Source organism: Telmatherina bonti, assembly GCF_933228915.1.
Source record: "Telmatherina bonti genome assembly, chromosome: 10".
Lineage (NCBI taxonomy): Eukaryota > Metazoa > Chordata > Actinopteri > Atheriniformes > Telmatherinidae > Telmatherina > Telmatherina bonti.
In genome coordinates this window covers 16705141-16730001 of record NC_136628.1, presented here as the reverse complement: position 1 = coordinate 16730001, position 24861 = coordinate 16705141, and the positions used below count along the sequence as shown (strand labels likewise).

Below are 24861 nucleotides of genomic sequence, written 5' to 3'. Positions count from 1 at the left end.
GCTTTCACTGTCCCTTCAGCCTCTCTGTGCTTCAATTTTTGTAGAGTTTAAGTCTTTAATTTGCTATTTCAGTAAATTAGTTGTTCATCAATTCACTTTATTTTGTTCATTTCTTTCCCCCATTGTTTTTCAGTTAATTTAAGGGCGCAGCACACCCATCCACACACGACCATGGATTTGTCCTTCATCACCATAGCAACGACATCTGGTTATTTTTGTTGTTTTTTTTGTTTGTCTTTTTGACATTCCATCATGACATTGTGCACATGGACCAAAGACACTGAGGATGATGATTGTGAAGCCACAGGAGAGGAAAGAGTGAAAGATGGTGAGAGATAAAGAGGAAAAATATTCACTTTCCACCAGTGGCCATCTCATCAAGTCAGGATCTTTCTATGTTGTTTTGGACACTTTTTTATATATATATATATATATATATATATATATATATATATATATATATATATATATATATATATATATATATATATATAAAAATATGTATGTATGTATGCATTTTGTTTTCAAAGTTGTGATTTAAATATTTCCTGATTTTCTTTTCTTTTTTCTTTTTTTTTTTTCTTTTTTTGTGTTCTTGTATTTTTCCATCAACTATCCACACAGATGAGTCATTAAAAACCCTTCGAACATTTTGACCTCTTGGTACTAAAGTGCAACACCCAGGCATGATATATATTAAAGAAAATGTATAATATACTCCATTTTTATAGGACTGCCATTCAAGTTGAAGACGTTACTGAAATTTAGGCTCATTTAGGTTTTTCTTTTGTGAATATGTGACCTATTGGAAACATTGTGATGTGTTCAAGTTTTTTGCAAACATGAGAATTTAGCTTGGTAGAAAAAAAAAAAAAATCCATGTATAGATTGAGTCCAAGTAATACATTTAAATAGCCATATGTCAAGCAATAACAAAGTACCTGTACACTGCATAACGTGCATCTACAAAGGTACTGACAACCTAAAATGTAGTCTGAAGTCTTAAAAACCTATGCAATATTCTGGTGCTGTTACTCATTAATGTATATGAATATTTTCTAGAGCTTCTTAAGCTTAATATGCAAAATGTACTAGATTTGAACTATATTATTATAAGAAGCCCAAATGATGGTGAACCATGTCTGTTATTGATTGAACATTATTGTAAGCCATGAGTGATCGTCATTTGGTGCTATGACAACGGACTCGCAAACACGAAGCCAGTAAATGCAGGATTCAGGAAAAGGTTGAAGCCTCAGCTCGCTGTCGATGAGTTTACACTCGCACATGGAGAAGAGAGCAGCTGTATTTACTGTCTGTTGTTGGAAATAAATGTAAACCATCTCCCTGACTTCTTCTCTGCCCTGGTTTGTTTGTGTTTACCCCGAAGGGAGATGATGGGGCAACGCAGGCAGGTGAAGATGCACTTGAAGACTATGCTCGCTTTAGAGGCTGTCGGTGTCTTGTTGAAGCCGAACAGCTGTCAGCTTGAGATGCAGCATTTCCTGTTTAGTGGTTTCCAAGGAGCCGCGTGATGTTTGTTAGCATACAGTCTTACTGTGACGACTGCAGCGAGGAGTGGTATGTGAATGGGAACACCGTGGAAAGAAGTGTATGACTTTTGGTATGCTTGTGGTGTACTTGCACAGTAATTTTTTCAAGAAAAAAAGTATTCTGATAAAAATTGGAGCACTTATCCAAAAATCTCTGATTTGTCCTTGACTAAACGGTGTAAAAATAATCCATTATGGACAATTCCACCTGCTGTTTCAGTGCAACATTAACTGATCTTCCTATCTGTTTTGGAATATCCAACCCTTCTGTCGTCAGCATTACTAGTTACTACTTTTCACTACAAACGAAGCATCATTACACCTCGCTGCATCTGCAGGCCTCCACTCAAATGGGTTACTGTTACATACCATGGCTGTAAATGCAACACACAAGATTAGGAACATTAACAATGTCTGTATGCAATATGAGTGTCAAACAGTTAAGATCTAAGTTGCAGAAATTTTTCAGGGAAGAAAATTCTCACTTAAAGCATTAAATCAGAATGAATTCTAATTTGTGATCCTGAATTTCACATCTAAAATGTTCTTTTAAATGTTACTTCAATTGTGGTTCTTAGATCCATAACTCACAGCTAAAATATTAAAGGTAGAGTATGTAAGATTTTCAAAATAAATTAACTAAAAAAAATAATTACAATCATAATTTTTTTTTTTTAAACATGTAGGTTCCAGTCTGTCCATATTTGATGCATTATTAAATTACAAGTTTAATTAATGACAAAGACCCTTCTTGAATGTTTTCTGACCAGTTAAAAAAAAAAAAAAAAAAAGTACTTTTTTCCACCAGTAGGGGGAGTATAAGCCCATTTAATGAAGAGCGGCTCTGAGCTACAGTTCACAAGCGATTCCTGCCCTCATTGGAGCTGGCAAGGAGGAGGGGTGAGGGGTGAGTTTTGCTCATTACTGCCAACCTGCGGTGGTTTGTGGAGGTAGCAGTTTTGTGGTTTTGCTAACGACCTGGTGTTTGCCACCTGGTGGTGGAAAGAATCGCCCTGCAATCTTACATAGTCTGCCTTTAAGTAACTAGTATACCCTCGCCCATGTCAATTAATTTGGTAGCAATTGTGTTAATGATCAGTTTCTTGGTCAGTAAAACCTCAGAAGACTTTAAAGTTGATTAAAATGTAATGGTTTAAAATGTATCCAAAAGCAGTTTAGAACCACATAAGTTTATTTGTTGTTTTTGTTTTTCCATGTTGTGTATGTGTGTGATTAGTAGAAAACAGACAGGAAGTTGTGGTGCAGTCATTAACATCTTCTCTTCTGTTTCCTATAAAAGGCTCCAGCAGGACGATTATTATTCTGTCCAGCTCCTGCAGGGCTCACTACATCCCATCCAGCAGCACAATATGTTCAGGACGTTCTGTTCAGAGCTGTGTGTTAATCACTCTACTGGTGTTTACTGCTGGGATGTGTGTTCAGGGTTCACTGAGTTAAAACTGGTTGGTGTGGTTAATCATAAGCAAAGTGGACCATTTTGTTGAACTTTGTGGCCAAATAAACTCAAACCATTCATGAGATGGACTTATTGAAACCTGAAGTTTTTACGGAGAAGCTCATTTTATAAGCCCTAATTAGCTTAATAGTCAGAAATTGCGTGTAATTAAAGAAAAGGCTTGTTGATACAATTGTATGAAATCTCTCCATTTAAATATACTCAATATACAGGAGAAGACGGAGTGTTTTCTGACTGATGTCTACACTGGTTTGGCAACATGGTCAGTAACTGGAATGACTGATTTAGCACAGCTTAGAGTGGTAAAGCACTGTTCTCCTGCTCAAACCTTGATGGAATTTCATGCAAGAGTCATTAGAAGAAAACACGTGAAACTCACTTTGGAAATATGAAAAAAACAAAAAACAAACCCTGTCTCACAAACCTAATGTGTTTTAGAAAGAAGTTATGGTAGAACATTTTAGCTTTGATGAACAAATCGAGTTTAAAAAGACAATTGTGGAATTGAGTTTGTGTAAAAACATTAAAAATATTTTCTCTAACCACTGAATTCAGTTCGGTTGGTCATACTTTTGTGTTGCAACTAGCTTTTCACAGTTGTAGGAGAAATTAGACTCACATAGACACAATACCAACTAATTCAGGTAAAAATACTGTTTCATAAACTAAGATAAAAAAAGATTTTAGCCTCTGTTATGATTCTTCACACTTAAAAAATTACAGTGGGATACTTTGAAAGACACAAGTGAAGGAACACTGACCTTTAAAAATGTCATCTTAAAAGAAATTTGCATGGAAGAGGAAACAAGAGTCTGCAAGAAAATGGGTTAAAAGAAAAAAACTTTTTGCATGCTATTGTACATGGACTCATTTTCTGTTTGTGGCTTTTCATTGTGAACTTCCTTTTTATTCTTAGCAAATTCAATAAAAAAAAAATTTAAAAAATCCTGATCATTCTAAACTTAACTAAAATGGATAAATACAATTATTTTTGCTGTTTAGGTGCATATTGATGTCCTGTTTTCATTTTACCTTTGAGCGCGTTTTTTTTAAACTTAGAATTTTTATTTCTTTCTCAGCAGATCAATTACACAGTCATACATCATTGATTGTTGACTGTGTAATTGACAATGTAGGTTCTAAGGGGGGAAAAAAAAAACATAATACATTTAAATCTCAGCATTAGAATATACTCTAAGTGGTTTTAGCATCACCAAGCCACTCTAAAAGGCAGATCAGGTTTGGGTGGAAAGGCGAAGCAGCATAGACCAAAACATCCATTACTATTTTCATATAAATGAAGCTTCCACAAGACCCCATCTCAGTCTAAATGTAGATTTTTGGAGTCTAAACAGACCTTTGGAGCATTTATGATGGGAATTTTAAACGTCAGTCCCTGATAACCACAGTCCTGCAGCATTCAGGTGCCTCTTCCTCCTGCATATTTATTTCAAATGGATCTGTAAAATTATGAACAACGACCCTTTAATACAGAGATCTCAGACTCTGGTCGGCGATGGCCACTGTCCTGCAAGTTCAATTTAATTAAACTTTATTTATATAGCGTCAAATCACGGCAATGGGGGTTTAAAGAGAGATAAAGAAAAAAAGAAAGCTCAGTGTATCAGGAAATGTCCCTCAGCAGTCTAAACCTATAGCAGCATAACTAAGGGATGCTAACCATCCCTAGCTATAGGACTTATCAAAAAGATACGTCTTCAGCCTAGTCTTAAAGGTGGGGAGGGTGTCTGCTTCCCTAACACTAACTGGGAGCTTATTCCATAAGAGAGGGGCCTGATAACCAAAGGCTCTGCCTCCTGCTCGGCTCTTTGAGACTCTAGGAACCACAAGTAAGCCTGCAGTCTGCGAACGAAGTACTCTGCTTGGTATATAAGGAACTATGAGGTCATCCAAATTTTAGATGTTTCTCTGCACCAATCCTTTTAATTTGGATGAAATGGATCCAACAGCTTAATTTTGACATAACTTTTTCATTTGAGTCAGGTGTGAAGGAAGGGAACAAACTAAAGGACAGAGACCCTCAAAGACCTGCGTTTGAGACCGCCGTTATGTCTTCTGTGGAAATTTAACTTGTGAGTTAGAAAGATGAAAACCTGCTCAAACTGTTTACATCTTTATGGCTGTAAAATCCTTGCAGACACCATGCATCAAATACACCTTATTCCAGTGCAGGCTCACAGGGGAAGTGGAGCCCATCCCAGTGCCGTGCTCCAGTCCATTGGTTGTCAAACTGGATTTCATGAGATGATTTCAGGTCACCAGATCATTTATCGAATAAATTTGGGATTTTCAACAAGATGGTAAAAATTAAACCATTACTGCAGAGAAATTTGTAAAATTACCTTAATTTTTTTTTTTTTTAAAAAACGCATAAACAGTCTGTACACGTGGCACATTAAAAATCTGAATTTGCAATCATCACCACGGGAGAAGCTGATTGTAGCTTGGCACCGTAATACAACAGTGAACCACCAAAAATGACTTCATCCTTTTGATTGAGCACCTTAGTTTTCCAGCCTTACATTTAGAGAATGTGTGTGACATGACCCATTTCACATATCACACAATTAATCACCCAGTTAAGTTTGTGGCAGTCACAAACAACAAACGCTTGTTATCTTGGCACTCATTGGTTCAAAAAAAGTTTAAAAAAAGCAGTGCTGTCATCTATAGCAAACATTGAAAATGACACCAGAAAAACGACACGTCAGGCTTTCAGACTTTTGAAGTCATAGCTTTATTTTTGTGGTAGACAAAACAGAGATATAGCTGCCCCTGTATCTCAAGGAAAACCGAGGAATGAAATGATTCAAACTTACACATTGGTCACTGTGCAGCTTGGTCCAGCTTATCTTTGTTAAAAAAAAAACAAAAACACAAAACAAACTGACAGTAACAAGTTCACATGAGACGATATTGCTCAGACCGTCTGTCCATTGTCTTTGGGCTTCAGCCATTTGGCAGGGTTGCTTACAGCCCTCCGGACATCTTATCAGTCAACTTTAAACACCTCATTAGTATTTTAGTTGACTGTAATGAGGCAGAACAGAGCACATGGTGATCTTTACAAAACAAATAAAACAGGATGTTTTTGTTTTTATCCCAAACTTTAATCTCACATTTTGTGCTCTTATACAGAATGTTAAGATACTGGAAATAGAATGAGGTTGATTAGGTCAAAAACTTTCTTTTATTCTACTCTAGTGTTGAACTACCTGCCAAAAGGTGCTTTTTTTTTTTTATATGTAACAGGTGCATTAAGTCAACACAATGACAATTTTTTTTTTTTGCTTCATTAAGTTATGAAAGTAAAGCTTTAAATGAAATGTAGCTATTGTAAATAAAATGGTATATAGAAAAACAAATTTAGTAACAAGATAAAAAAGGCTGAAAAAATATTTGCAACAAAAAAAAAACCATGTACTCTTCTCAAAGTGCATTGTGGCTCTGGGGGTAGGGGGTGGCTGAGCACAAAGACACCTCACAGCAAAGTCAAATATATAAAAACACAAACACTTCTGTCCTCAACCACTCTTAAAAATAAACCAACTGTTGGACGCCAACTTAATGAAAGCTTTTGCAGCTGATATGAAAGACAGGTTGACTAAGAACCTAAACAGACTCATAACTTCACGGAAAATAAACATTCACATCTCGTTTCAGCTGGGCTCAGTGACTCCCCAACGTTTCTCACAACACAACTTATCTGCATGTTGCTCCTCAACCTGCGCAGGACAGGACGAGCGCACAGAAAGGACTAAACTCGCTCTAAAACTTGGCAACATCTGGAGCCTGTCGCACATCCAGCTGCAGCTTTGTGAAGAATCTAGTTGACAGCAGGGTGCAGCGGCGGGCACGGTGAGACCCCTTTCTGCTGGGAGTCAAACAAACCTCCGAAATCTCCCGCCTTCGCCTCTGCGTCCGTTTCCTCGTTGTACAAGCGTCTAAAACCGTCATAATATTCATCCAAATCCCCTTGCTCGCCGCTGCCTCGGCCCCTCCTGGTCACCCTGAGGTGCTGCGAGGGGCTCCAGGCTTGTTGCTGCTGCATCTGGGCGCTGTCGAAGATGTAGACGGCGTTGGTTGGCAGACTGAGCTCCATGCTGTGTAGGTACTCGTCCACAATCTCTTTGCAGTGGATGAACTCGGCACTGTCGACCTGGGAGAGGCAAGACGACTTGTTCATAAACAGTATGAATGGATAAAATGACTTAAACTCACTTAGAAGACTGTTTATTCATCACGGTGGTTGGAAATGTAGAAGAAACCAAACTACTATGATTAAGAACTATAATTGCTCAGTTTTTTTGTTTAGTTACACACTGAGGAAGGCATAGGCTGATATGCGTTGGTGTGTTTTTATGATTCTTGCCCATTTTTAATAAAGGCTTTTTATTCAACCCACTTTGAGAGCCAGGACTTTCTCCATCTGTTGGATTCAGTCCTTTCTCCATACTATGATTAAGAGTTGTTTTGTGTTTTTGCGCAGGAAAGCACATACGTTTATTTGAATATGTCGCCATGTCTTAAGTAGATATCTAATATTTAAATTCATGAAAACAAAAAACCAAAACTGATTGTTAAAGAATTAAAAAGAATAAAGCTGAAGTTTAGTCCTCCAGCAGGCCCATGCATTTCCCTTACTTGTGCTTTCTTCAGCAGATCGGTGAAGACGGAGAACCAGTCGGGGGTCAGCGCTTCCAGCTCCAAAGTGATGATGGCCAAGGCCAACGTGGAACCCTTGAACTGCCAAAGCTGGTGGCAGGCCATACAGTGCTGCACCTGCCTGGTCCACAACGCTACCTGGAAGCCCGATGGCCTCTTCTGATGCCCCGGCTCGACAGGGAGCGCGTTGGGGTCCGTCACTGGGTTGGCGCCGGAGCCCGGACCGATGGAGGGAATGAGGTGTGGGTGGCCAGAGACGAGCAGGGCGTGGAACTAGACGAATAGGGAAATAAGGAGGAATGAGGCCAAAACGTTAACATAATGATGTCATTGTTGTCGCATCATCCGTCTGTCCATCAATCACTCCTCGTCTCTACTTTAACATTCATATCAAACACGTGCAGTTCAACATACATTTCATCGAATTTCACTCATCCATACAGGACAGCTTAGTTTTTTTTCTGAAAATGACAAGAGGTCCAGATGAGAAGCTCCAACTCTGTCTCATTGTAATCGTGTTTTGTATTGTATGTGCAGTGATTTTCAGAAACCATCAACCTCAGTGGGGCCTCAGTATAAAAAAAAAAAAAAAAAAAAAAAAAAAAAAAAAGTTTAATTTTTTAGTCAAACGGTAATGATAGACATCCACCTAAAGTTTGTCAAATCTTCCCTGAAGCTGACAGCTTCTGGTTTACATGAAGATACTGACAAGTGGCAGGTGGAAAAAAAAAAGAAAAAATTGCTATCATTGAATTTTCAACATTATGCATTTCCTTCATTCCTTCTTAACGCGTTGAATTCTTGTGCATTTGTTGTGCAATACAAATAAGCCATGGATCAGAACCGGAAGGAAAATTGCACTGGGAGGTAGATTCAGCAAAGTGAAGCTCAAGTCAGTCATTCCACAAACAAACATTACTTTAAAACTTCCCAGAATCTCCCCGTGTTGGAGGAAATGCAGACGTGTGGGTCATGTAGCAGAAAGAAGAGTTTCTTCAGATTTGACGAGCATCCGCAGCATCACACTGCTGATTATACCCCTCAGAGCTTCACTCGGAAGAGAACAGGGAGGCGTAACGATGCTCGATCTGTAAATCCTCTTATTTATTCTTATCAAAGTGTCATGGTGGGGAGTCTGTGACAAATTGCTGTTTTGTAGATAAAAGAGAAATACTTTATTCAACATTTAAAAAAGGAAATGCAAAGTCATTTCTCCAGAACAGGTGGAATGTAAATGTGAGATATCTACAGCATAGTACAAAGTATTTATTTGATATATAATTATTTAAATATAAAAAAAGAAATGTATTTATTTTATTATTGTTTATACTCTTAAATTATGTTTTTGTTTTTTATTTTATTTTAAAAGTCTTGGATTTTGTACCTAAAGTGAAATGCTAGGACAATAATAGATTAATAATATTAACTCTGCACTCCTACGACACAAGTACCAGTCTATCCAGTATCCGGCAACGGAGAGGGAAAGAAAGTGCCATATGTCTTATTTTAATCGAGGCTTTTGGTGGTTTGTGGCTTTAAGAAAAGAAGAAAGCGTGTCATTCACCGTTGATCTCAGCATTACAACTAAATGTAGTGCCATCATTAATTGACTGAGGGGGAATGTAGTATATACACGAGAGTGAAAAAACACATCAGCTTTGAACTAAATGTTATGATTCTTGAACTTGAAATTGAACTTGTGTTACGTATTTGTAAAAGTGAACAACGGGCTGCCTTCATAAGGCTCACTTCATGTTTTACTTAAACAGCAGGATGCAGTTTGCAGATGAACGTCAGACACAGAAAATGCAAGTCACCTGCCTCCTGTATCGTCATGTGATCTGAACCTCAGCCTTAAAGTTACAGCTCAGTCATTTTCACAGAACTGTAGTTATAACAAGATCCTGTACTTCAGCTGAATGATTTCAGGCAACCTGCACAGGAATCAGGGATTCCTCTGATATCACTGCATCCTGACTTTATAAGCATTATGAATGCAGCCCTGAGCCCAAGAGCATGCACGTACCCTAAATTGTCTGTTAGCAGTTCAGTCGGCGATAAAGGCATTTATGAATCATGCTAGAGTGCAAAGATCTGAGTTACAAAGCAAGATGTTTCAGAACAAACGCCGTTTAACTTCAGGACCAGACTCAACAATCAAAAGGAGGTCCACATTTCTTGCTGTTCGAGGACCTACAGCAAATACAGTTAAATGAAACACCCGCACTGATGGCAGCAGGGTTTACGGTCCACACTAAGGCTGCAGATAGAAGTGCCTTGGCCTGATATGCAACATGCATGTTCATTTGCTGGCAGCTTGCAAATGCAGTCTTGCGTTGTTGGAAGAATCTCACGGGGCTTCATTTGCTGATTTTTTTTTTTTTTTTTTAAAACTTGGCAAGATACAATTTGCTCGTCCTCTATGAGAAGCTACAAGTCACATAAGTTAGTGTAAAAGTTGGCAGTTCAACGCAGGTTTTCCTCCATCTGTCTGATTGGATCTAAAGACAGCTAAAGTTTTCAATTATATTAATATTTTTGCTTATAAAAAATTGACTGCCCAACGTCGCCACGTATTTTACTGTTCTGAACCCAACGATTTTAGTTCAGTGTGGGTACCAAAACAAAAGGAAAGCTCAGTTCTCCACGTAAAAAGTTAACACTGAACACTTTATGATTAAAAAAGACAACTGCATCATTGTGATGCATTAGAAAACCAAATGCAATCAGACTCTTTGATTTTACTTTTGTTTTAAAAAGTGCTTTTTATCCGTTCCCAGCTGCAATTATTAAAAGTGGAAGGACATGTCATCCAGACGTGAACGGTGTTTGTAATAATTGTGGGCACAGTGAGTAATAAATGCACAATCTTGTCTTGGACCAATGCTTTTGTGTGAGGGGGCAGAGGGACGTGTGAGGGTTTGTATTCACCATCTTAATGTAAGCATGATGGTTTATAATGTGTGCTTTTTGTACTGATAGTGTTTTTATGCAAGACCAGGACCTGGTTTCGTAGCCCGTCCAGATCACTTTGAAATGTTTGGGTCCAGTAGTAAAAAAAAAAATTATTAAAAATAAAAAACAAAAAAAAACAACAAAAAAAAAAAAAATTCTGTTTGCCTGTTTATCTGCTGATCTCTAACTTACAATGTGAATGAAGTCGACTGGTGTTGCTGTGTACAAGTCCCACTGCAGCTTGTCAAGAATAATCCTCTCCATGCGAAGAATCTCCGCTGCTGAAAAACTGCATCCACTCTGCACCACCAGGTCTTTAACAGAACCAATAACCTGTTTCAGTACAGACACAAACAAAATTGAAATAAACATCCTGTTTTCAAAATGTATTCAAGTGAACAGTCTTCTTTTTCTTGCCTTTTCTTTTAAAAAAAAAAAAAAAAAAAAGAGAGAAGGTACCTCATCTTCCTCATTGATTTTGGCAGCAAGGACCAGCGAGGTCAAAGCAATGCATTTCAGGTATTTAGGTTGAGCCTGAGAAGAAAAACGCTTATTTAGTTTTTTGAGAACCTGAAAGAACCATATGAGGGAATAATTAAAATCAATGATCAGCCTCAGAACATTTAAGAGATTCAGTTTGTGGTTTACTTCAAGCTGGAGACAAAAGATGAAATTACTCATAACAGTAACTTTTTCTGCTCTTTTAGAAAATGATAAAGTATAACTTGAGAGCAATATCTAATGTGATCGACCTTGACAGTGGACAGCAGACGGTTAAGGACACACACTCCCAGTGCAAAGGTCTCTGGACAGAAGTGAAACACCCTGCTCATTTCTCTGAGCCAAACGATCATTTGCTCATGTTGGGATGAAGAGATGTCAGCGCCCTGTGGGGTTAAAGGGAAACTGGTGGTTATTTAACACATATAACATATTATCGGTGTGTGTGTCAGAGACAGAGAGAGGTAAAAGTCAAAGTTAATGCCTTGCTATTATGAAAAACAAAACAACCAAAAGAAACCCCAAAAACCTCCAAATACCACTCCTGGTTTCAGACAGAATCTCCAGCACTGTTACTAAATCACTGCAATTTACTCATATTAAAAACAAAAAAAAAAAAAACCAAACAAACAAAAAAACTCGTTGCACTTTTAATTTAAGTGGAATTCAGAAATATACGTCCACTTATGGCTCACCTGAAGGCATCCATTCTTGAAGACTGGTACCTTCCAGAGTCGAGCCTCCCTGACCAGAGCAGCCTCCAGTAGGCCGACCAGCCGCCGGCTGTCTGCAGCTTCTGGGTTCTTCATGGCCGCCACAGCAGAGACCAGGCTTCACCCAGGGCACACACACCTGGTGGATGCATGCATACATGGAGGGAGAAGGTCACAAAGAAATCTGATGTGTAACAAATAACGCACCCATGAAAATACCCAAATCTTTCCTTATGATACCAGAAATCTTCACACTTCCGCATTTAAAAAAATGTTGATTTTTGATATTCCAGTGAGGTCTTTCTTTTTAGGAGATAAAACTAAATAAAGATTTCATCCGTTTCTGCCTAAAAGAACATCTGAAATACATTAACTTCTGCTTAAACAAGTCAATTTTATCCACAATTCGGTGTTTTGTTAAGACGACAGATTGCTTTCTCTGATGAAAAAAAAAAAAAAAGAGTGCAGGAAATAAACTGCGCGTTCACTTTCAGCAAAAACAGCGCCATTTTCAGACTTTGCAGGCAGACAACGCAACACTATAAAACTAGGTAATGCAAAACTTTAAAAGGTAATTATATTGAGACTTTGTTCAAATCTGCAGTGAATGCAACACAAGATCCAGGCGGGATAATGAGCTGCAGCTGCTGCAGCCTCCAGCAGTTGTTCCTGCACACAAAAGCACTTTCCTTCCAGCTACTTAAAAAAAAAGAAAAAAAGTCTTACCTCTTCAATTTTAAAGGCTGTGGATACCTTCGACGGCAGGTGCATTTATACGGCTTAATGAAAATCAGTCCATGTTCACCGAGAGATGCAAATAAACAAACACAACGATGCTATTTGGCAAAACAATCTCGGAACGGAACGAGTTTCGCAAGACATATAAGGAAAGCAGCCGCATTATATGTTATATATACACGGAATAAAATGGCACAACTTAAAAAAAAATCAAGTATTTAACAAAGCAAAGTAAAAAAAAAAAAAAAAAAAAAAAAGGAGCGCAAAGAAAGCAGGCAGGACGCGTAGATCAGGCAGGATTGAGGGCAGGCTGTTTTGAACGAGGCTGGCTCCGCCCATTTGTGACGTCAGTCCGTACTGAACTGTGTTAGTGTGTCAGACGTGCAGGAACACACAAACAAAATGGTCGAGCTCACACTGCTAAATGGAAGATTTCCACTGTCTGTGTGTGTGTTATCAGAATGTGTTTGTTCAGATGCTGAAACGAGTTGCTCTGTGAATGAATCCTGCTGCATGCGTCACCTCATGCACGTGCTGTCTTGTCAGTGCGCGTTCAAATACTGACATTTGATTCAAATTGATCATTTCTGCATGATTTCTCAGTTCCCAGCCCCTACTCATCTCTGAAGAGATGCACTAGCCTTTTAAATATGCCTTTCTTTTGCCTGACATTTTCCCTCTTTGAGACTGACTGTTTATGAAAAAGAAAAAGAAAAAAACCTGGAAATGTGAGGTCCCAAAGGCTGACCTACATTCTATTATGCTGTCTTCTGATGTGATTGATATGTAAATAAGTTGAATGAATATATTTAACTCCTAATGGTTGTTCCAATAAAAGAGCCGATGTTCTATAAAAATGTACTCTCCTGCCAAAACATCCTATAAAAAGCTTATTTTAAGTTAAAACATTACCACATTCACTCAATTAAATGTTTTATGCTATGAAAAAAAAAGAGTTTAAAGATAATTAATGCACATAGGCATGGTCTAAAGAACTTACGTAAAATATAAATCATGAAATATATTTACAAAAACAAAATAGGAATCATCCACAGTGTAACCCGTCCCATTAAAATGTGCTCCTTTAAATGCTTTTTGATGATATACTTTTATAATAGCTTTATTTAATTTCTATAAAACTATAGAAATTCATTAATAACATTCATATATTATCAGTTCACTGAATGGAGGTGTAGATGTTCTTCAAACATGGGTGCAGCAGGACGAGTGTAGCAAGGATTTATTTGTGTTCCCCTAACAGTATATGAAATGAGAGTTTTGTGTTGTGCGTGGCACTAAAAGCCTAGGTAAGATGTGCGATATGTGAGTGACTGGTATGTGCAGTGTTGGGTCCAATTTTAATTGGAAAGGTCACCAGGTAGATAGTGGCAGATATGCAAAGTTTTGAAAAGGACAAGCCAGGGTAGTTTAGTTTTAGGGGCTTAATATACCACCTATACTGCTGGTGTTCTTCTTTTTTTCTTTAGTAATCATAGACTTAACCAAAAGCTAAGCACCTGTGTTTTTACCATGATAATGCTTTTTTCCTCAGTTGTAAAATGTTTTGTAGACTGTTTGAGTTTTAAGGAGAACAACACTGAAATGTAATTTTCCCATTACTAGAACACAGTGAAAAATCAATGTGTGCAAGTGTAAAAAGCACAGGGACTATATAGAAGTATGTATTGTAGGACTGCAGGATGCCAGATCAGGGCACCCAACCTACAAATAAACTGCACAGTTGTGGGCCCAAAGTTTACAGTTTGTTATTAAATGAAGGGAGGCATGATAAACTGCATGAGGCATTTGCATCATTTGTACACGTATGGTGAATCACGGTGTCTGACCCAATTTAAAGAACAAAATGTGAGAACAACTCTGATATAAATGTTATCTTTGCAGTGTTACTGTACAGATACTAACTGTGCAAAACCACAATGCACAGAATCAAGGACAGAGTACAGAGAAATTAAATGTCATCAGATTGTATGACAGGCCCAAGTACTTTTTTTTTATGCATCAAAAGAGCATATAAATATAGTACATATTTCTTACTTTCAACATTTTCTGCATTGATAGACCTGAAATATTGTGTGTAATATATATCTATATCTATCTACCTATCTCTCTCTCTCTCAAATGCCAAAAAAAAAAACAGCACACCAACTCTTAAACCTTTCTTGAAAGATGATTTTATTTTTCAAACATTATCTATCTAGCATGGACAACAACATGTTTTTTGGTTGTTAATTTCCAGTGGTCTGTAACAATATTGGTCCACTTAAGAACCTACAAATTTTTACAAATAAGTATCAGCAAAGTATGGACATTTTTAACATTTTTAACTGCTCCACGACACCTTTCTCAAATAAATGAGTCACTTTGTAGAACCAGGTATGTTGGAGTTGGAAAATATCTAAAATCTGCAGGACTGTGGAACTTGAATACAAGATTTTTCCACCACAGATATGGATGGAAAAAACAAAAAAAAAAAACCAAACAAACAAATAACTGGTCTTTTTGTTCTTCAGATCTCTGTCCACACACACACACACACACACACACACACACACACACACACAGAGGCTGACATGGTTTACAGAGGTAGTGATCAACCTCTTTTCTGTCAGACTCTCTGCAGGTTCTGCAACTGAAGGCTCTACAAAACATTATCAGTCAGCTGGTGGTCATAGCATGGCTCTGCAAGGACAGCCAATTTCTGAGTTTAGTTTTTACTATTCCCATCTGATTGAGCACTCGTGACTGGCAAGGACAAAACAGGCAGAAAAGCCTTTGCAAGTTATTGAAACAGATTGATATAATCTGCATCTTTGAGCTTCCAAATCTCACTCCACAAGCTCAGTGATTTTTTTCTCATTCCATTTACTAAGATGGATGATACTCCATTAGAGGGGAAAATCCTGTCTACCTCTGCAGGGTAATAACCTGGAGCTTTGCTAGTTTTCCCATTTCTTAAAGGCTCATATTGTGCTTTAAAGTTTTCATGACTTTGAAAACTTACATGTGCAGCAACAGTTCCATGTCGTGTTGGTGAGATGTCATGGCGTGTTGTGGAAGAAGGACCCAAACTAAGTGTTACTAAACAAAAGGAAAATGAACATAAGCTTTAATTCAAAACTAAATTAGGAAGTAAATTGAAGAGGATAGACAGGACAAAGAACTAAATCAAAGTGAACACAGAACAAAACAGCAGAACTTGAACAAGCCAAAACCAACATCATAAAATCCAGTTTAACAGCAAACCCCCTAACTAACCCAAACTCACTGACCATGACATGGAGAAAGATGTAACAGCTGTCATTAGACATTATTTTTTATCACGCAGACATAAGGTAGAGCTGCCTTAAAGGTAGAGTATGTAAGATTTTCAATTTTTTCAAAATAAATTAACTAAAAAAATAACTACAATCATTAGTTTTTTAAACATGTAGGTTCCAGTCTGTCCATATTTGATGCATTATTAAATTACAAGTTTAATTAATGACAAAGACCCTCCTTGAATGTTTTCTGACCAGTAAAAAAAAAGTACTTTTTTTCCCACCAGTAGGGGGAGAATAAGCCCATTTTTTGGAGAGTGGCTCTGAGCTACAGCTCACAAGCGATTCCTGCCCTCATTGGAGCTGGCAAGGAGGAGGGGTGAGGGGTGAGTTTTGCTCATTACTGCCAACCTGTGGTCGTTTGTGGAGGTAGCAGTTTTGTGGTTTTGCTCACGACCTGGTGTTTGCCACCTGGTGGTGGAAAGAATCACCTTGAAATCTTACATAGTCTGCCTTTAAATTAAAAAATGTGGGTTTTGGACTGATCTGTCCATCTATTGGCCCTTTGAGTACATCAGCATTTGCCAGTGGATTCACCACCCCACTGCCATCTGCTCTCCCTCAAAATGGAGGGCCTTTTGTTACTGATTTATGTAAACCAGTAAAAATACATTTTACTTGCTTATTAGCATGCCTGAAGCTCGCCAAATAAACCAGTACTGATTTTATAAAGACATATACAAAAGGTTATAAGGATCATGTATAGATTATAAAACCTCAGCCATTTAAACGTTCCCTGCACTTGTTGACTGAAAAGAAGCCTTAACTTCCTCCACTGGACCAACACACAGAAACTACAGGTTTAACGGAGAAACAACATGCGGCACACAAGGTTTTCTCGCCACGGTCAATATTCTCATACAAGAGTTTATGGGTCTTCCTGTGCTGTGAAGTCACTCAAAACCAGTTAAAAGTCTCTTGTACAGAATACTTCAGACTATAAGGATAGTGTCATTGAAAGCATGACTTGCAGAGTGGCACACACAGTGAATGACAACCAGATCTTTGATGCCATACTCCATTATGACTGATGGACCTCCATCATAGGAGTTTGTCTTCTGCTTCTCGAGGAGAGCCACAACAGCACAGGTTGCAGACCTGGCATCTCTACCTTCCAACTCTACAAACTCAAGAAAGGCAGACACAGTTGTTTACCCCTTTCGAGGTTGTTCTGCGTGGTTTGGTTGATATGGTTTGGCGATGTCCAGGAATGAATATGTACAAATGTAGTCATGTTCCATGTCCAGCATGGTATACCTCATGCCAACCAACAGCACAGTTGGAGACAGGATAGGTGCTGCTGCACAGAAGACGCACAGAGGTGTGTAAGTACTGATCTGGTCTTAGTAATACCTGTGTGAGCAAGCCTGTACCTGCTCCAGTGTGCATCATCCACAATATTAACAGAAGTCTTTTCATGTATTTCTGATGCTGTCAGCCAGGGATCACAGGACTGAACCTCTGCTGCAGCAAGAAGGGACGCCCCCCCCCGAAGTGCTTTGGTATTAACGCCACTGTCTGGTCCGACCACAGTCACACTATTGCTGTAGACACAGAAAAAGCACTAAGGCACTCTCTGTACAAAAAAGGACAGTCCACCCACACACAAGGTGTGTCAACATCCCTGTTCACTCATCTGTTTATTGCAATGCTTCATCTCTTTCGGCCCATCAGGAATCCCTCCAGCGTCATTCCAATCCATGAATCCATGCTGGCTGCTCACTCCTGCTGAAATCACCTCCTTTGGTGCAGGCTAAACTCCTTGAGCCACCATTGCTGGATGAGTCCTTTCGCCACATGTGCAGTCCTTTCTGTCTCTTCTTCTACTGTCTTTTTACCTCTGCCACACCTGTTCTCTTCTATCCAAACACCCACTGCCAATCCCATGGCAAGGGAGGGAGATGTAAGCAATTGATTTATCTATTCAAATCAATACTTGCCCTTTTTTTAGACACATTTCGATCAGCTGTTACTGTGAGAGCTGCTCCAGCTTTTTCAAAACATTATGTCTGTGAATTAAACTAAAAATTTATTTTCTCACAAAGGATGCTGCAGACCTTCTCATTTGTGTTGTGCTTGTACTGATGTTAAAAAAATATTTCTATATCAAATTATTTTAAAGACTTAATTTAATTGACATGATGAAACATTTGAGAACCCTTTACTTTTTAACAAGTCAAAAATGATCATGTTCCTCTCAGTGTTTTATTAGTTCTCTTTAAGGACCTCACATGACTGAGCTGTGTACTTCTTGACTGCATGCTCTGTTCTTATCTCCAATGCACAAACAGTTAATAACATATCATTAATGTGGGTATGTGCTTGATAAAAATATACCTCTGCATATGTTTGCTTGGTTGTGTGCATCAATGACAAGAGCAAGACAAGCTTCTATTTTTATGCTGTGTCAGGGAGAAAGAACACCTAAGTTGGAGAAAAGGAAAACCCTGGACTCTGGGTTTGTACAGCTTTCCCCCTGTTTGTGTTGGTCATTTATAAACTTTTGGTTTATTGTGTGCCTTATTCTGGTTATTCCTGTGTCTCCTAGTGTGTCTAAAAGTAATAATAATAAAAATAATTGCAGAAACTGCTGTATCTCTGAGCTCATGGTTTGATTGTTTTGCTAATAGCAGTCAGTTTGCTTGCATTTGGTTTGCTCTAAAAATTTCTACCAGGGCCAGTTTGGAACACAGTGTCCAGCTATTTTTAATGAAAACAAGCCAAACAAGTAAAGACAAACATCCTTTTGGATGTGTATGATCAGTTTGTAACCTACTTATTTAAATGTATAAACTGTACATATGATAGTAATACATGCTCACATTTGTGATGTGATTTATTGTGTCAAATTTCTGCAAAGCAACCATGTTAAAAAAAAAAGAAAAATTATAAAACAAAAAAACAACACCAAAAAAGAAAAAACAAGTGCTTTTGTTAAAAAAAAAAAAAACAGGCTAATGCTGACTTTAAACCTAGCAGTTGTTTGTTTGTTTGTTTTTTTTTTTTTTTTTTTGGCATTTGTATTAGCAATGAGTGGACTGTACACAATAAATGTATACATTTTGAATGTTCTAAAAGTCAACCTTTGGGTTTTGAATGTATTACATAGAATTTTCAAATCGTTTCTTTTAGAAGTTGGACAGAACAAGTTTTTGGTTTTCTTTTGATGTGCTTATCAATTAATTGTTTTAGACAAAATACATTATAAATCCCCCACAAATTTTTAGAAAAAGCACAAATAATATTAAAAAAAAATCTGTGCTTTGCTACAAAATCTGACAATTTTCTCAACATTTGATGTGACATTCTAAAACTTAACAATATTTAAATAATAACTGAGAAAACAAATGAATAAAACATACCAAAATATTTATTAGTAATGACAAACTGTAAGGTAAAATCAAATAAAGTTAAATATTTTGAACACATATCTTCTGTAACAGACACTTTATTAGCTTATCGTGTGAAATTCAGAATTCGAGTCCATAAATATGCACTTATAATGTTTAAATATGAAACATAAATATGTCCCATAGAAATGCATATAAAATGATGTAGATCAATGCAGTATGTTCACAGAAAACCAAGTGGGACTGGTTGTACAAGAGATGAAAACACTTACAAAGCCTCAGGGGTATGCTGATTTCAGCTTCTTGGATACACAGTGAGAAACTCAGAGGGAGACTCTGCATGTTGAGCTTGATGTTTCAGTGATGGTTGAAGTTCGGTCTGCTCTGATCAAGAATTTACAGTGTGCCTCAGACCCCCTGCATCTTCACTCATAGTGAAAGAATGTTGAACATCACGCTGTAAATTAATGTTGGCTTTGAACCAACTCTGTCCTGTCAGGAATGCTTTGTGCACTCAGCTGAACACATTATGTTCCCAAAGTCCCATCTGATCTCTTGGCTTTGATCAGTGCCTGTCAGGGCAAACCAAAATGACTTTCTACGTCTTATCCCTTTAAAAAAAAAAAAAAAAAATCTTTTGGGCCCATTTGGAGCACTGTTGCCTCTACATTGCTATTCACACAGAGCTCCTGAAATCTTTAGGAATTCACAAACATAGTACACACCCCATGAGAAAATGCGGCATATGAAAAATATATTTCCAATCTTCTGGGATTATATTCTAAATATATATTCTAGCTTTAGCATTAGCTTTAAGCTTAAACATTCTTAAAAAAAAAAAAACTTTATCTAAAAGTATGACTATTTGTCTGATGCAGAGGACATTTGAAATAACAAATGAAAAGCCAGATGCTGGGAAGCCTTTGCAGTAGTTCAGTTAATCATGTGTTGTTGATACATGCTGAAAACTTTTTCCCACTTAATATTGCATTTTAAATATAATTTTTAAATCAACTTGAGGTTTTACAGTACAGTAATGAAGGAAACTGGCACTGAAAAAACTGGCTGCCCATGTTGGCTTTTAAACTTCTACATGTCAGCAGTCATGTTTATTATGTGCAAAAGGTCTTCAATCAGGTTACATTTCTAAACAGTGTGATGTTTCCATCGACCCCGAGTATGATGTGTTTTTACATGCATTGCACGTTTAATGGAAATGACTGATTTTAAAATGTGAAGTCTTACCAATTTTCTTTTTTTCCCCAGTAACTTTAAGTTCTTTTAAAATCTCAAGCATTGTAACTGGTGGAGCAGCAGCAGCCAAGGAGCTACAGAGGTGGGCTTTAAGCTCGAGGACCTGGGTTTTAGTCTGAATTCAGGGCCTGGCAGAGTTGAAGGGCTGAGAGGGCGAACCACTGTGTGCTCCTGAGCAAGACCCCTAACCATACACACACACACACACACACACACACACACACACACACACACACACACACACACACACACACACACACACACACACACACACACACACACACACACACACACAACACTGTTAACCCACAGTCGAGTATATACACACATTTAATCTGAGTCAGCTATGTGGACCTGATGCAGACACTGTAAGAGTAGCATGAGGATAATTTTCTACCTGAATTTCAGAATATGTATTTTAATGCATGTCAGTCTGACTGATTGCCATAACAGCCTCAAAAACACAGATACACTTTCTGTTAACTTCTAACATGGAATTTATTAGAGCAGATGATCAGAAACAAGGTTTTTTTTATTTTTTTTATAAAATGATCAGCATATTATTGACCTTTTGCTAAAGAAATGTAGTTAGAGTTGATAAGACATTCTGTGGTTGTGCAGTAGAAACAGAGATGGAATTAATTTAGCATTTTCACAGACGTATGCATGCACATACGTTGAATAAGGTGGTAGTTTATTGTTTTATCTAAAGCTGCACCACCAGCGTAGCCTTTACAAATGACCTATGTTGCTGTATTTTCATAAATACACAGCAACCCAGATGCAATCATGGCCTATTATATTTCTGACCTGATCTTACAGGAAAACATGAAATAAGCATAAAGGGGGTATGGCTTTTGTGTAATACGGTTGCACTAATCCAAGTTCTAAACAAGAGACTTTTGATCTCTGTGTCGCTCTCTACATTCTTTTTTCTATCTTTTTTTCTTTTTTTTTTTTTTTTATCAGCTCAGCACTAAGGTGATTTCTGCATTATTTTCAATGAATAAATATCTGGCCTTTTCACAGGCCATGCCACATTTCACTGTAATAATGAAGCCAGAGAAGAAGCATGTTACCTTCCAACACATCAGAAGCTATGCTTATTTAACACATCTAAGATTGGTTTGTACAATTTAGAAGGATTCATCATTGAACAATGCATTATTACATGTTAATAGGGTAAACAGAAAGAAATTGGATGGCATGAAGGGACAGCAAAAGGAAGAAAGTCTAAACACATTATTTTAATGAACTACCGAGTTCTTAGAGGTTTTTATAAACAGTTAAAGATAATATTTACTGATTTATTTGATGTGATGTCCAAAATTCATCACAACTCCTACATCACATAATCAGTCCATAAAAACCAAAATCATTCACTCAACACTGAGTCAAACAGATGCTATAAATCCTGCATTTAAGATGCGTTGTCTCTTTAAAAACTCGCCATACCTTCCAAATTCTTGAGCTCAGTCTGATTAAATTTTAGAACAAGTTATTATTTAATTAAGTCTAAACAAAATTAATAGATGAATCACTTTGATCAAAATGTTCATTTTTAATCCATTTGCTGTCTTGTGCTTTTTGGCTAATAAATGCACCCAGCAAAAGACTAGCTTATAAGTTATGGGCAGGCTTTGTTACAGTTTTTCTGAATTTGCTCATAATTAAACAAATAGTTACAAAGAATTCATGACAACACAAATATGATATAAGAGAAGTGATATGATTCCGTGTTGAGATTTAACCTAGATGCCTACTGTTTTGATTGGAAAATCAACAAATCAGTAATGACTGGTTTTCAATATTATTACAAAAAGATAAAAAAGAAACCTGGTAAACGAAGTCTTAACCTGCTCAGTTTTTGTCCACTGATACTGCAACATGTCTGAGTCTTATTAAAAAAAAAAACAATAAACACTGCACTGCCTGCACTGTATGCCCACATACAGGAAAATGATCACACAGATTGGAAGATGGTTGCTATAAAATAGACTTGGTTGAGTATTTTGAACTTAACTACTGAAGAGGACAAACAGGAAGCTGGCTATTAAAAAGTTGATAGAGACGCTGATTAGCTCATATCCTGCCAGGCTGACTTTAAAATGCTCATCAGATCTTGATGCTATTACTATTAACCACAGGATGGAGCCAGAGTCCAGACCATGGATGTTGCTCAGTCATGTTTTCTTCAACGTTAAGATCCCTGTCACATACAGCGAAGAATGTGAACTTTTCACCAGTTCTCTGCTCGTTTAAAAATACATACTCCTGTCTGTCTTTGTTCCTCCTCCCGGAGCATCCTTCTGTGCTTGTCTCTCAGATGACAGATTTCACCTCTGTCTGCCTTGAAAGGCTTTAGCGCGTAATTTCCAGAGGGATAGGCTTCACATTGTTGAAGATGAAAGAAAGTGCTGAAGAGGTGAGTGGAGGAAGAGTAGCCCTGAGCCTGACCATTATCACTAAGTCAGTGTGGAATAGCACAAAAGCAGGATGCTCCTTTCTACCTGCTTTCATAAAGGTTGCACGTTCAAGGTGGAAAACATCAAGATAATAACACAATGGCAAACTCAATCATTGTCATGTTCTGCTTTAAATGAGAGGAGGCTTTATCCTGCAAAGTCAAAGTTTCTGATATGACTAAATGGATGGAGATTTAGGAGAGAGGTTACATCACCAGGATATGTCTTATCAAAATCCAAAGCACAGCAGGGTTTAAATTAAAATGAAATCTCATGCCATTTTGGTTCTTCTCATGAAAAACAAGAAAATATCTGAGGTGGAGTCACAGTTTGTCATGTCTACAATAAGGCTCATGCAAAGTTGTTACTGGTTCCCTCAGTGGCATTTAAACTAAAAATCTCTGCCTGCTGTACAGGCAGAATCGCAGGTTCTCAGTGCGTGACCTTGCATATATTCTCTAGTCTTTTCTCTGATTGCCTTCAAAGAGCCCTCACTGGCTTCTTATTTCAGATCTGCGTAATAGCTACATTCTTTAGCTTGTAGATATAACATATTAGACATGAAAAACTGTGAAATATGCCTCTCAGAGATCACTGCTCTGGAATCAAAGGGGCAGCGAGCATGATGCTGTACTTGACTTAGTCAGTAGGGGGCAGTGTGGGTTCGCTGGAGTGCTCTGCTGTTTTCAATAAGAGGATATTGAACAAAGCTCTCTTGAGTACAAAGACAGGAAAATATTATATAATAAAATCATCTTGGAAGCAGAGCAGCAGCAGCCGCCGAAGAATTTCTGGAAACTCAATATCTTTCATTGTCTGAGTTAGAGTTTCTATCTCCAATTCTTGTGTTGCCTTTTGCCTTTCAGCTTAATATTAAAACTATCTTGATGTTGCAAAACCTTTTCATTTTTTTATGGTTACAAAGTTTCGTTTTTTTTTCTGTCTCTCTGTTGTCATTTCCTCCTGTAATCAGAGTGCAGGTGTTTTTCCATCCTTTTCTGGTTGTAGGCTTGTTTTTAGTCCTAGTGCACGCCATCTGCTTATTCAGTTTGACAGCAGAGACACAATTAAAGCAGTTTATATATCTTTATTTATCTTTTCAGAAATACACACTATCACAGTTAGGAATTTTTCCTTATTCCAGTGGATCCAGTTCAGTTTCTCACTGGTTGCATCACACATGGAGCTTTTTTTTTTTTTTTTTTTACCCCCACTAAAAAAACCTGTTAACTCTGAAATTAAATTCTAATCACTATTCTCATGCATAAAATGGAATAAGCAAATTTCCATTTAAATCACTTCTCTGTTGTATAGCACCTTAGGTGAAGAATTAAATTTAGGCCTAATCAGTATTGAGTGCAGGTTTACTTCAGGCATTAAACAAATTAAAATTTATGGTGTAAGATTGCTTCGGCGAAACCACCCACTGTATAATAATCATTATTGCAAAAGTAATTGTTCACCACAGTACATATCATTATGGAAGTTATACCTGTGAGGGTATTCTGCACTTTTATCCTATGTTCACTGCAGATTAAAAGTAGAAATTCAACTCATTATGGAAATTATTAGCAGTTTTACAACCCACCCTGAACAATACAGTTGTGTTGTCTAAATGGCCCATAATGGCTCATTCATAATATATATCAATTCTGCTGCAATGCAAGTTCTCCTTTATAAAATCAGCTCTACATCCGTGGTGAAGAATACCTTCTGATCTAATTTCGCCCAGGTGAAGGAGGAGTTGCAGCTGCTGATTTTTCACGCTGCACAGCAAACCCCTCCAACTGTTTCTCATCTCGCTTTGCCTCATTATCTTATATAAGCAGCC

General features: G+C 37.6%; 2 protein-coding genes across 2 annotated transcripts in view; one reads left to right on the top strand and one right to left on the bottom strand.

Annotated features, from left to right (window-relative positions):
* Nucleotides 1-479, top strand: part of septin8a (septin 8a) — a 29509-nt gene extending 29030 nt beyond the window's left edge. Inside the window, exon 10 of the mRNA XM_079247919.1 lies at nucleotides 134-479. Within this exon, the coding sequence (XP_079104045.1) occupies nucleotides 134-137 (4 nt within the window). The 3' untranslated portion in view covers nucleotides 138-479. The remainder of the gene's footprint in view (nucleotides 1-133) is intronic.
* Nucleotides 480-5898: 5419 nt separating this feature from the next.
* On the bottom strand, nucleotides 5899-11981 carry ccni2 (cyclin I family, member 2; the record flags this gene model as incomplete). Its single annotated transcript, XM_079247921.1, has 6 exons — nucleotides 5899-7210; nucleotides 7696-7989; nucleotides 10864-11004; nucleotides 11131-11205; nucleotides 11424-11558; nucleotides 11868-11981. The coding sequence occupies 6 exons, from the start codon at nucleotides 11979-11981 to the stop codon at nucleotides 6878-6880; spliced, it is 1092 nt and encodes a 363-aa protein (XP_079104047.1). The 3' UTR covers nucleotides 5899-6877.
* Between the last annotated feature and the right edge of the window lie 12880 nt (nucleotides 11982-24861).